General features: G+C 36.5%; 1 protein-coding gene across 1 annotated transcript in view; it reads right to left on the bottom strand.

Annotated features, from left to right (window-relative positions):
- The window catches only part of LOC127659778 (EGF-containing fibulin-like extracellular matrix protein 2), a 29,534-nt gene extending 15,803 nt beyond the window's left edge, over nucleotides 1-13,731 (bottom strand). Inside the window, exons 1-5 of the mRNA XM_052149733.1 lie at nucleotides 13,187-13,731; nucleotides 7,946-8,191; nucleotides 7,765-7,813; nucleotides 5,014-5,226; nucleotides 4,051-4,173 (exon numbers count right to left, since the gene is read on the bottom strand). Coding sequence (XP_052005693.1) covers nucleotides 4,051-4,173; nucleotides 5,014-5,226; nucleotides 7,765-7,813; nucleotides 7,946-8,041 — 481 coding nt within the window. The 5' untranslated portion in view covers nucleotides 8,042-8,191; nucleotides 13,187-13,731. The remainder of the gene's footprint in view (nucleotides 1-4,050; nucleotides 4,174-5,013; nucleotides 5,227-7,764; nucleotides 7,814-7,945; nucleotides 8,192-13,186) is intronic.

The raw sequence follows: 13,731 nt of genomic DNA, 5'->3' as shown, positions 1-13,731 counted from the left end.
GGCAATGCAGTCATTTGTGAGAACATTGGGGGAGAGCACACATACAAGGAGGGCACCAGTGCTGATTGCAAAGGTGCTGTAAATTAATTTCCCCATTCTCACTAGCTGCTGCCTGATTGACTCTTCAGAAAGCTGGTGATCCACTGACAGATATAGGTGGGAACAGAGGGTTGGTTAATTTAGTCTGGAGAATAGCTAGGATGATTGTGTTGAAAATGTTTCTGGAAGACCCGGCAGACATCCTCTTCACATATCTTAAGTGCAGGTTGACTAGCAGGAGTGGGGAGGAGAGTGGTTGTAGGAGGTGTTGATCTTTGTGTGAAGTGAAGATCAGAGCAGGTGTGGGGTGTGAGAATGTGCTTTTCAAATCTACAGTAAAAGACATTCAGGTCATCAGCCAGTTGTTGATTCCCTACAGTGTTGTTGTCTTGTAGTTAGTAATGTCTGGCAGGCCTCTCAACACTGTTGCAGGTTCGTTAACTGACAACTTCTTCTCAGCTTCTCAGAGTAGCTTTTTTTAACCACTCTAATCTCCTTTTTCTGTGTGTTTCTGGCATGATTGTACAAGATTTTATACCCACTTCTGTAAACATCCTCTTTGGACTGACAAAGCTGGCTGAGTTTTGCTGTAAACTATGGTTTGTCACTGTTGAACATTAAATAAGTCCTAGTAGGAATGCACATATCCTCACAGAAACTGATATATGATATCACAGTATCTGTGAGCTCGTCCAGATTGGTGTCTGCAGCTTCAAAAATACTCCCATAAGTATAGTCAAAGCAGGCTTGCAGTTCCAGCTCTGCTTCATTGGTCCATCTTTATACAGTCTTTTCTTCAGGTTTAGCTGATTTAAGTTTCTGCCTGTAGGTGGGAAGATGAACCAGACAGTGATCAGAGAGTCCCAAAGCTGCTCTAGGGAGCGCTATGCATCCTTTAATGTTGTGTAGCAGTGATCCACTATGTTTCTGTCTCTGGTGGGGCATTTAATGTGCTGTCTGTATTTTGGCAGTTCATGGATGAGGTTGGCTCAGTTAAAATCGTAGAGAATAATAATAAGTGAGTCTGGGTATTGTTGTTCCATATCTGTGATCTGATCAGCCAGCTGTTGTAGCGCTGCACTCACACACGCTTGTGGAAGAATATAAACACTCACCAGAATAATCGAGGAAAACTCCTGTTGGCGAGTAGAAAGGCTTTCCGTTGATAAAGAGTGCTTCCAAATTAGGACAGCACATCTTCTTTAACATTGTTACATTTGTACATCAACTTTAGCATGTTCCACCGCCTCTCGTTTTCCCCTTTACCTCCAAAATGCTATCCGCTCTGAAAAGCTGAAAGCTTAGCAGGTGTAACGCGCTGTCTGGAATGGCTTCACTCAGCCTGGTTTCTGTGAAGCACAAGGCAGCAGAGTTTGAAAAGTCCTTGTTTGTACGAGTGAGATGTAGTTCATCTGTTTATTTGGAAGAGTGTGGAGATTCGCTAGATGAATACTCGGCAGCACTGTTCGAAAGCCACGCTGTTGGAGCTTGACCAGTGCGCCAAGTCGCTCCCTTGTATGCTTCTCATAGCACGCTTGAACAACACAGCTGCACCTCCAACTAAAATGTACAGCAAAACATCTGAATAGTCAAAAACCGGAAAAAGATTGTCTGGTATGTGCTGCAGAATATTCAGCTGTTCCACCCTGGTAAAACTGATTGGAAAAAAAATATTACTAAACACAGGATAAAGAAACAAAAACAACAAAAGAATTGAGGAGCACCACACAGAGGCTGACATCTGCGGCACCGTCTTGCATTTGAATTGTTGATATCAACAATTGATATCCTGCAAATTATTAAACTTAAATTCGGCTTGCCATACAACACAAGTGTTTATTTTATGTAAAAATTGCAGTAGTCCCACTTATAGTGACATTTAGTGACAGTTTCTTGTACCAGTATTGAAATTGTACCCAATCAAAATTTTTTCATTACTCTCAAGAGTTTACAGATGTCTACATCTATATATCAGTATGTGTTTCTTTAGAGCTCAACTACTAGAGCATGGCACTAGCAATGGCATGGTTCTGAGTTTGATCCAAGGGGCCACATAAACTAATGAAATGTATCTTGAAAGCAGCCGTTTAAATATATATTTACATACATACTGTATTTACATATGGGCCGTTTTTTGTTTTTGTTTGGGGTTTTTTGGGCAAATTCATGTCCCATGTGTTTAATTGTATTAAAATTGACAGATTTTAAAATTGACAGATTTAAGCTTTTTTCTTTTTGTTATATGGTCACGTTAAAAAAGAAAATTTACAAAAGTGTCACTGAAGAGCATTTTTGTAATTAAATATAAGACAAGTGATGTTTGAAAAAAAAAATGAAGGTAAATATCACTTGTGAGAAGAATATCTTTAAAAGTAAACATTTTTAAAACTTACATTTCCATCACCGTCATTTCCACCACAAAATAATTTTTAACACAATACAGAATTTGAGATTTGTTGGAAATGACAATGTGGTGCAAATTTTTGTAAAAAATATGTCAGAAATCTCCTATGATGCACATACACACAGTGTTGGATAGAGTATACGTAGACAAATAAAAAAATAAAAACTTTTGATAGCGTAAAATAGTTTTTAACAAGACAAGTATTCAAAGTGCCCGAAGCTGAAGAAACCAAGAAACACCCAGACATATAATAAATTACATTTAATACATATAAATATACGTATATGGTGTTGCAACTTAGCAGCTTTAGAGTACACTGCAAAAAATTCTGTAAATTTACAGCCAAACTTCTACAGCAGTCTACTGTGATTCTTAAATACAATAGTTTGCTGTCAAAAATTTTGCATTCTGGGAGATCAAGAGCAGGCTCACTGTGAAGTGACTAGTTTTACAGTAAATGGCGGTTATTAGCAAGGTATTGTTGGAAAATGAACATTAATAATCATTATACCATCTTAGTGAAAGCTTTTGAACCATATATAAAAAAAGAAAAACATGCATGATATATCAAATCTGTGGCACATGGTTAGTGATCATGATGTGCCTTCCCCCCCTTCTCTGTTCATCACACACCAGCCTTCACTTGTCTAAGTAAAATTTTTAAAAGTACAAATCAACCTTTGGAGGAAATAATATTCCATGCAAAATGTTGCCAAAATTTAACAGTATATTTTTATTGAATAAATAGATAAATACTGTACACTGTAAAATAACAGTATAGCACTGCATTGTGGGATACAGTGGTGAATTACCCATAAGCCTTTGTGCTGGAATAAGTATATGTGCTTAGGCAATGCCTTGGGGCTTTATGGCGACATGTACAAACATTTTTATTCAGAATTAATAAAAGTTTTAGTTTTATTTAGTGTTGTTGCTTTGTTAATAGTTGTGTTTTGTTTGAAGTCACCATTACGGTGATTAGTGCTCTCTTGAGCTGGCACCTTTGACCTTCTGTATGGTTAGATTTTGTCATTCCAGCCAGTGTAATTGTGTTTTAGTAAAGCACAAGTTGGTGCACTGGGCTACATAGAAAACTACACTTAAGATCAGACTGTAAGTCTGATCATAACTTGGAAATGTCACTATGTGTGGCAATAGTATATGCATTATACAAAATCATATCATTAAAAGCAGTGAATGACATTTAAATTATGTGATGTCAGCATAGTGAGTGATTCTTGTTTCTGGTGAACTAACATAGTATGAGTTGCCATCAAGACAGACACACACATAAATACTTGGCATAAAAAAACTAAACAATGGTGACAATCAACAAACACACTTTAACACAAAAAATTAAATCTGAACATTCAAATACAATTAGCTAAGACTTCAACAAAAATAAAAAAACAAAATAAACCAGTAAATAGTAAAAAAGACATGTAATTCCTTAATGCATGCTGGGAACTTATTTTAAGTGACAACATAGAACTGTGAACATCACACTATTACAGCTAATCTGTAAATATACCAGAGATTACTGTACTGAAATATAGTTATGAGTTGTATTATCAAATACAGAGTAGTGTAACAGATAGATTTCTCACCAATGCATTCTGTGCCCACTTTGCGATAACCATCTGGACATTGGCAAGTGAAGGAGCCTTCTGAATTGAAACACTGCTGACTGGGTTGGCAGTCATGAGTGTCCCGTTCACATTCATCCACATCTGTGTTCATGAGACAGAATCATGGATATTAATTGTAGACAAAAATCTGATTTAGCTTTTTGCTTTCCTGATCTTCTCGATTATGGCACTGTAGCTAATGCAACTCTGGATCGTTGTTATTGCAGCCAAGAACATTTATTGTTTCACAGCTCATGGGATGTTCATAAATCCTTGCTAACTTTGTGCATGTCTACATGCCGCTCCTGAGTAATGCTATCTCTATTCATGTCCTCTTGATGGTAGACAACAGCTGCGATGTCTCAGCCTTAGTATATCCAGTGACCCCCTGCAGATCAGCCCCCTGCCAAGACTTCAGCATGATTCCCACAGTTGTCTGAGCGAAAAAAAAACATACTGACCACCCTAAAAACCATCTGTTTCTGGCTGACTCATTCAAATGCTGATAGTCAAAACTAAACATTCCAAATACTGTCATCGTTTACTCACCCTCATTTTGTTCCAGACCCATATGGATTTCTTTTCTTTGGAACACAAATGGAGCCTCAGTCGCCATTCACTTTCATTGTGTGGAAAATAGATTCTGTGAAACTCAATGGTGACTGAAACTGTAATTTTGCCTAGCATCACTTTTTGTGTTCCATTGAAAGAAGAAAGTCATACAGGTTTGAGAAAACACAAGGGTGAGTATAGCATGACAGAATTTTCATTTTTGGGTGTAACATCCCTTTAACTTTTATTTAAATGTTTATCCAGTCACATACAATTCAGTGACTCTACAATGGCATTCTATCGTTTACAATAGTTGATACCCCCCACATTCACAGGCCATCTAACACCTGTTCGTAAAACACACTCACACACATATTTTCACACGCTCACCCAGGCATCTGTCTCCCTGGGGCTCAAAACCTGGAGGACATGGATTGAATGGCTCATTGGCCGTGCTCTCCAAGCCAGGGCGGATCTGGTTGGGTGGATCAGGTGCTGGGATGACTGAAGCAGAGCGAGGGAGGCACAGGTACCCGCCATAGTGGTTGAAGCACTTCATTTCTCCCTTGCAGGCCACTGGGATTGTCTCACATTCATTTATATCTGAGGACACAAAAGTAAAGACAACATGATAAATGCAGGTTCTTGATTATGTTTTAGGTCAGATGGGTTTTCAACCTTCATCCCTCACCCAGATATCAGCCAACCCAAAGATCTCAAATATATATATACAGGGAATACATGTAAATGGGATTACGTATTCAAAATACAAAATACAAGTAACTGTATTCCACTACAGTTACAATTTAAATCATTGGTAATTTCAATACAGTTACATTAAAAAGTATTTTGATTACTGAAGAGATTACTTTGCATTTTGTTGTCATTTGTTTTATTTAATATTTTGTTCAACATATAAATGATGTGATCCAATGTGCATTTGAACAGCAGTGAAACACTTTCTTATGATGTGTTACATTCATACGAGCATACAGAGAAGTAAGTTTGAAGTAAGTTTAGAGCACAAGAAATAGAAATAAACCTGTAAATTGTCAGCTTTATGCTAAACTAAATTCTATTTCTATCCATTTTACATTCACATGTTACCAGGCACAATCATATTTTTTATCAAGAAAATTCACATTGGATCATCATTCTTTTTTTTTTTTCTAGTAAGACCTTTGATAATAGGGCAAAAATTTGATTCTTGATAATAATTTTTGTATTGTTTTCTTGTAAAAATATAAATTTGATTTATCTTGTTTTAGAAACAACACTGCATAAGATATTTAGGTTTTTCAGAGAATGTATTTTTAACATGTGTATTTTGTCTTGCTGTTCTGGCAAAATTTTTATAGTCAAAAGATGTGAAAAAAATCAACCAGTGCTGAAGAAGTAACACATAGTATTTAGCATACGTTTTACATTTAAAAATTACATTTTATAGCATGTAATCTGTAGTGGAATACATTTCAAAAGTAACCCTCCCATCCCATTATTTAATGCTTACCAGATTGTTTGTTAATATTCAAATAGTTATAATTGTCATGAAATTCTTCACAAAAAAAATTGCTAGCACAACTATAAATATTAATAAATGTGTTAGGTACATTAGAAACTTTTTTTTATTTATTATTATACCTTTTGATTAGTACTAACATATCATTTGAAGAAGGTGACATTTTCAGACAAAAAAGAAAATCCCATGAAATCTTAAAGGGATAGTTCACTTCAAACTGAACATTCTCTAATTATATTCTTATGCTCATGCCATCCCAGATGTTCTTTTGCAGAAAACAAACAAAGATTTTTAGAAGAATATTTCAGCTCTGTTTGCCCATACAATGCAAGTGAATGGTGACCAGACCTTTGAAACTCCAAAAACTACATAAAGGCAGCATAAAAGTAATCCATATTACTCCAGTGGTTTCATTTATAGTCTTCTGAAGCAATCCAATGGTTTTGGTTGAGAAACTGATCAATATTTTAATCCTTTTTACCATAAAACTCCACTTTCACTTTCACATTCTGAACGTGAAAATGGAGATTTATTGTAAAACAAAAGGACATAAATATGTCTGCATATAAACTGTTTCTGACCCACACCTATCATATCGCTTCTAAAGACATAGATTTAACCACTGGAGTAATATGAATTACTTTTATGCTTCCATTATGTTGCTTATGGAGCTTCAAGGTTTTTTACCCATTCACTTGAATTATATTTTTGTGTTATGCAAAATAAATCATATCTGGGATGGAATGAGGGTGGGTAAATAATGAGAGGATTTTCATTTTTTGGGAGACTATACTTTAATATATCTTAAAGAGTCAATAGACCTTTTTCACACTCAGGGTTTTGGAATGCAGTAGTAAACATTTGCAGAGTCAACTTCGAGATCACAGCAATATTATATTCACTTACCGATTTGCTCCAAGACCAAAAGAAAAAATCCACTATTATGTTTGAATGAGTTTCCAGAAGAGTAAAAGAAATGGAGAGCGGTGGATTAAGCAAGTCAGATGGGAGAAAATGCCACATTTTCTGTCACTCTCTCAGCAGCTGTCGTCATTTTTATTTATTTTTTTACTAATTCCAGGGTAATATAACAATAAGCATAATGTTATAAATTAACACTCAATTTACACTGCTAAATAAGGCAGAAATGCATCATCCCATTCTGTAAAAAAGGTCTATAATGAATATAGTCCTGAATGATTCTCTCCCATCCAAGATTTCTCAGTGGATATGCTGGTGTTATTTAGGATTGCAATAGTTTTTCCATCAACACAATGTTTAATAACAATGTTATTAATAGCCAATTAATATTGTTTAATGGTAGTTTATCAATAAACTGATGTTCATTATTGGTTAATGTTAGTTCATTATGCATTAACTAATGTTAATGTATACAAATTGTAGAGTTTAAAATGTATTAGAAATTAACATTAACCAAGATTAACAGATGCTGTAAAAATATTGTTAATTGTAAGTTCATGTTAACTATTAATTAATCTAATGCTAACATATATAACATACTTGTTAAGTATAACTGAAAATTCTATGTTTTATATTATCCATGTACCATTGAAAACCCTGAGTTCAGGTGATGCCTATTATGAGAGGTTTATATGTTTTACCTTTGCAGTGGTGGGTCTGTGAATCCCATTGATACCCATCTGTGCATTCCTTTAAAATAACAACAGATAAATGAATGCATACTTATGCACATGAAACTGGCCGCAAAGATAAACATAAAGGCCTTTAATTCAGAGAGAGAGAGAGAGAGAGAGAGAAAAGAGCGAGGGAAACGTTTCTTACCATGTATGTGTCAGTTTCTGTGGGTGGCTGTGAAAAGGCGTGATGGACAAACACAAAGATACACATACAAAAGAGTAGAACACACTGGGGCCGCATCCTCACACACACACCTTCAACAGGCTCTTATGAGCACAGAGAAATAAACACCTCCAGGAGTGTTGACAAAAGAGAAGGACTCAGACAGACACACACACGCACTGGTAGAGTCTCTGAATTAGATGTTGAGAAGAAGTTGCACTGTGAAATCTGTGAATGAAAAGAAGAAAAAAAAAACAGTATGTGAAGACCTCAGAAACTAAACACATCTCAGTTTAAACATACTTATGTTACCTCAAAATTTACTTAGTTGGTCAACATAAGACCCAATATAAAGTTGCAAATATTATTTAATATTTAATTGACATTATATAACTGCATATTTCTATTTATGACTTTTACTTGGTTTCATTTAATGTAGCAATATCCTACTTTAAAATCTACAGTTTAAAATGTGGCTCAATCTGTTATTTATTGAAAACAAGGATCTGAGTTTTCCCACTCGACACAATTGTGATCATTGACGTGTCCAGTGAGCATAATTTATAAAAACACATACACTTGAATAATAGATTAATAATAGATCTTTTAAATGTGATGTTCCAAATCTGATATTCATATCTAAAAGAGCTGGTTTTACAAACCTTTACTGAATTTGGAGACAGGTATCATCTTTCAAACTGGAATTAATTGTCTCTACTCCTGTGACTATTTACCCCACCAAAGTAAATATGTTCCTATGAAATGAAGTCTTCATTTTCATTTATAGTTGACAATTCCATGAAAAATACACCCACAACTCTTATTAGACCATACAAACTCAAAATTAAATGTTGGTCACAAATGTTACCAGTGTCATGGTGGTTCATTTAAACTGTCAGTGATCCAGGTTTCGTGGACGCTTGAATTTCTTGATAACCAGGCTCCCTCTGGTGGTTGTATTAAAATAGCAATTTTCTCACATTGTTGTGGAGAATCACAAGACAAACAGAATGCTTAAAATCACAGAATATATCTTATTTTTCTTAATATGAGATAGAATCCAGAAGGAAAATGCTAGAAGGAAAAATTTGCCTGTCAATTATTTTCTAATGATTGCATAATCAATGTTTGATTGTGCAAGTCTTTTGTTATTTGAAAAGCACGATCTGAGAGACAAAAAGAGAAAACTTAAGTAAAGAATGTTCCTGGTGAGAGTGCAAAGACTATAGGACTTAAAAGGATAGTTCACCCAAAAATGAAAATTCTCTCATCATTTACTCACCTTCATACCATCCCAGATGTGTTGAACACAAAAGAAGATTTTTAGAAGAGTTTCACAGTTCTGTTGGTCCATACTATGCAAATGAATGGTGACCAGAACTTTGAAGCTCCAAAAGCACATAGAAGCAGCATAAAAGTAACCCCTATGACTCCAGTGGTGTAATCCATGTCTTCTGAAGAAATATGATAAGTGTAGGTGTAGGTGAGATTCTTCTAAAAATCTTTGTTTGTGTTCTGCAGAAGAAAGTCATACACATCAGGGATGGCATGAGGGTGAGTAAATGATGAGAGAACTTTATTTTTGGGTGATCTCTTAAGTAGTTTTAGAGCAAAGATTATATTAGGTTTGTTATTTCAAAGACTTGCTGGAAGAACACGTGAAATACTGAAAGATTGAAATTCTTATAAAAACCTTTCTGACTCTCAGGAGAGTGAAAAGATTTTCAAGGGTTTCTGTTAAAAGCAATATACTGGCACATGAATGCACACTTTGCCTTAACATTGCCATTTAGTCAGTGTGTTTGCAGGCACATTATGGAAATACAACACCAGATCCAACATGACACAGAGCCAAACACTACTACTTAGAGTGTTGTTCCTGAACAAGCAGGGTTTAGAGAGGCCAGACTGAAAGTATTGTCATGTTGACCCAATGCGACAGACAGCAAGCCACAGGGTGACGTGCAAACCTGCACATTCTCCTCCAGTTGCATCATCCTCCAAATAGAATTGTTGTGATTTTTGGCCAAAGCCACATAAACTTATTCAAAGGACTTACAGCAGCCACCGTACAAGAAACACTTTCAAGAAAGACACAAATGCACTTAAATCTTGTGAAAAGATGGATGCACTCACAAATATTTCATCATTACTCTCTCTTTTTGACTGACCTACATGCTACTTGTGGTTTGAGTAGAGAACCGCAAAATCTCGAACCAGGCTGTCCCTGTGATGTTGCATATGGACTGGGGAAAACCTGAAATTGACCATCATAAACAAACTTGAGGCCAGCAGGGAGCTAGGTCCAGTCACTTGGCCAGTGTGTGGGCAGTGTGGAGGTTATACCATGTTGTACGAGGGGCAATTGACCCTCTGGAATGCCAGTGGAGAGGATGTGGGCATCATTCTCCATAACGGTCAACCTAGCCATCGCTGTGTTCCCAGAGTATCAGATTCCCGGGAGAGCCCCCAAATGTTTACCGGAAAGGGCAAGTGTTGCTACCCAGAATACCCTTGTTTGAGCCCCCTGCACAATGATATACCAAAAGTTTTATTTTGGTGTTGTAGGCTACAGTCATTGTATAGCTACTTAATTGTACACAGCATAATTAATTGGTGTTTGGATTGGCAATTTAGATGATTTATGATTAAATAAATACAGCTGTTTTTTTTAAGATTAGGTAAGTAGTACAATGACTTTTGTCCAGTGTGTTTCTCTGAGTAATTATACAACCACCAATAGCACAAGTAATACAGATCTGACCTGATGGGCACACCGCTGCAGGGACCACACACATATAATGACAAGCACTCTTCGCCTACTTTTCTCTCAACCTTATAAAAACACACACACACACTCAAACACTTGTCCAGTGTCATTTTTGCTGTTAACAAAGTCTACCCATCTGGGCATTAAACTTGAAGTCTGACATGTTGACTAAAGCATTTATGCTGTGCCAGGTCTTCAGTTTTATACCTTGCTTGCCAATGAACATACAATTGTATAAATTGTAGGTCCTTTCCACCCACTCAAATGGATATTTTAAATGGGATTTTTATGCCTTGTCAGAACCCCCATGGCCCCATGAGTATCAACTTGCAAAAGCCTGCAAAGGCATAGTAATGTTGGTACTTTTTCTGAGTATATGAGCACTTACAGGAAGCATTTGTGGCATAATATGGATTACCACAAACATTTATTTTGACTTGCCCCTTCCCTTCTTTAAGAAAAGAAAAAATGTTGGTCCCAGTGAGGCACTTACAATTGAAGTGAATTGGGACAATTGGTAAACTTTCAAATACTCACTGTTTCAAAAGTATAGCCACAAGATGTAAACAATATGCGTGTTAACTTGATTTTAGTGTAATAAAATCTTTAAACCCTCCAAAAACTGGCCATATTGACTTCCATTGTAAGTGCCTCACTGTGACCTTGATTTTTGCTTTTTTTAAAGAGAAGGATGGAGTCTAAATCATTTTTTGCTGTAATCAGCATTATGACACAAATGCTGTCGATTGAGCTTAAGTTGTATTAAACCCGGAATATTACTTTAACCACACTTAAAATGTCTGAATTTCATTGCATAGATAATAAAATATGTAGCACCTGCAAAACAAATTATGCTAGACCTTCTCTCTGAACTAACTAAACTTTTATTAGTCATTTTTGCAATGACTTTTAAACAACTGGTCCCAAGGTCATTTTAGTAGATGTGTGAAGTCAGATACCCTCAAGTTCACACAGGTGTTCGACCTAGCAGAATAACAACAGGTGTAGATCAGTACATATGGACATGTAAAGTGTCCATATACTTTATATCTTATTGTTGTTCACTATATCTATTTTTTAATTTCTTTTAGTGAAATTCCTACCTTAAGGTTTGTACTTATAGAACTGTATATCATTCTTTAAATTATTGTAAATGCCACCTGAATAAATGTTGTTATCTAATGCAATGACATTCATACATTTTTATGTGTGGCTAACGTGTCCAAATACTTTTTGTGATGAACATTCCATTTCAATGTCATTCATGTTTTAAGTCACTCAATGGTTTGGTTTCCTGACACTGAGGACTTTATTACCTTTCACAAACCAGAAACAAAGCAAGTTATAGACAAGATCATTTCTGGTTACGTGATCACGTGCACACTATTTACATACTGCATACCTCAGCAGTTCGGCCAAGAGATGATGATTTAGTATTTTCAAATACCAAATATAGTTAACAAATTCCACTAATGCAGCTAAAATTCAGGGCCCCAGTCTGTACTAGGTCCGATTCTTTCACTTTCTGCTTTTAAATGAATGCTTGAGTCAGCATCCAGCCATTAAAATAATACAACTAACTACAAGTAATTAGCAAAATACATGAACAAACATGCTGTTGGCAGTGGCCTGTGTAAGTACAGTAAATCAGTGTTCTCTGCTCTGATGTCATAGAGTCATTTTATTGTGCCTACATTTTTACTACAACACCGGTGTTTCATGCAAACACAACTGTTACCACAAATTCCACAAGCATTTGCGTGTCCTCAGAACCTCTGAGAATCTGCACTCTGCAGTCTTTTAAAGAAAATCAGCTCACATAAACAGACAGCATTTAGTATGAATCAGCGTTTTGTCTTTAAAAATAGAAACACTATCCAAACAAAGTCACCGTTTGCATTGGCAGGGATCAAATAACTTAGAGTGAATTGCATTAATCTGGTTGTGAAACAGTGGTTGGAATAGAGATTGGAAAGTTTTGCAACACTGCAGACTGTCTCAGCGCATTTAAAAATTTGTAAAACCATCTTGATTGTTGAGTAATAAATGTGGGGAGTTTCAATGTTAAGAGACGTGGAATAGCCTATATAACGTGATTGATTGTTCTCTCAATAGACTGGAGTGTGGTGTCTGTAGGCTCTGTAGTCATGGAAGAGTGCAGGAGTGTGACGTGTGACGTGTGCAGCCTTTCAAGAAGCCTGGAGCAAATCTGCCCAATTTTCCTTAGTCTGCCCTTTATCTGTTTCTGCCTCTACCTCACTCTCTGTCGCACACTGTCTGTGACATAACTTCCTTTCAGCCCCTTTCTGCTGCAAACTTGACATTCCTAATATAGTTAGATGACCATATATGCAAAAGCAGAGAGACTCCACTCAAACAAAAGCTATTACAGCTAAATATAACATTACATTAGAGTGCAATATGACATTTTATTTTTTCTTTGCTATACTCACAGGCCAGGTTTATAGCTTAGGCACGTTTCTCCAATTTCTCTATCAGTCTATGACTTTTCTTTCTTCTGCTCTCCTTTTCTTCCAGTTGCTTTGTGGTCCCTCTTCTCTCTTCTTTCTGTGCAGTTGTCTTCTCTTCTATCCTCACTCCTGATAGAGTGAATGTGGAGACGGACAGCTGGACTATGAATGTATGCAAGGGAGAGAAAGACGGAAGAGAGGCGAGAAGGACAGCCCATTCCAACCCCCATACAGCCCCCCTGCACGACCATCCTCCGCCCCCATCTGACCCCCCAGGATAAAAATTCCTGGTCTGTGGCCCAAATTCTAAATCTGTCCAGTTCTACAACAGAACAAAAGCATACAGATTCACACACGCATTCAACCAACCCCCCTTCATACACATAAGCAGCAGCCCCTGCACCAAAGCAGAGACCCCACCTGGTTTCATTTAAACTCACCCCCACAGCCATCAACTTTCTTTCTCTCTTTTTCCCCTTCACCTTGTCATCCTTCATCTTTCCCATCTTTTTCAGTTTGCTCTCGCT

Source organism: Xyrauchen texanus, chromosome 19 (assembly GCF_025860055.1).
Source record: "Xyrauchen texanus isolate HMW12.3.18 chromosome 19, RBS_HiC_50CHRs, whole genome shotgun sequence".
Classification (NCBI taxonomy): Eukaryota; Metazoa; Chordata; class Actinopteri; order Cypriniformes; family Catostomidae; genus Xyrauchen; species Xyrauchen texanus.
This window is presented reverse-complemented; position numbering and strand designations above follow the sequence as displayed.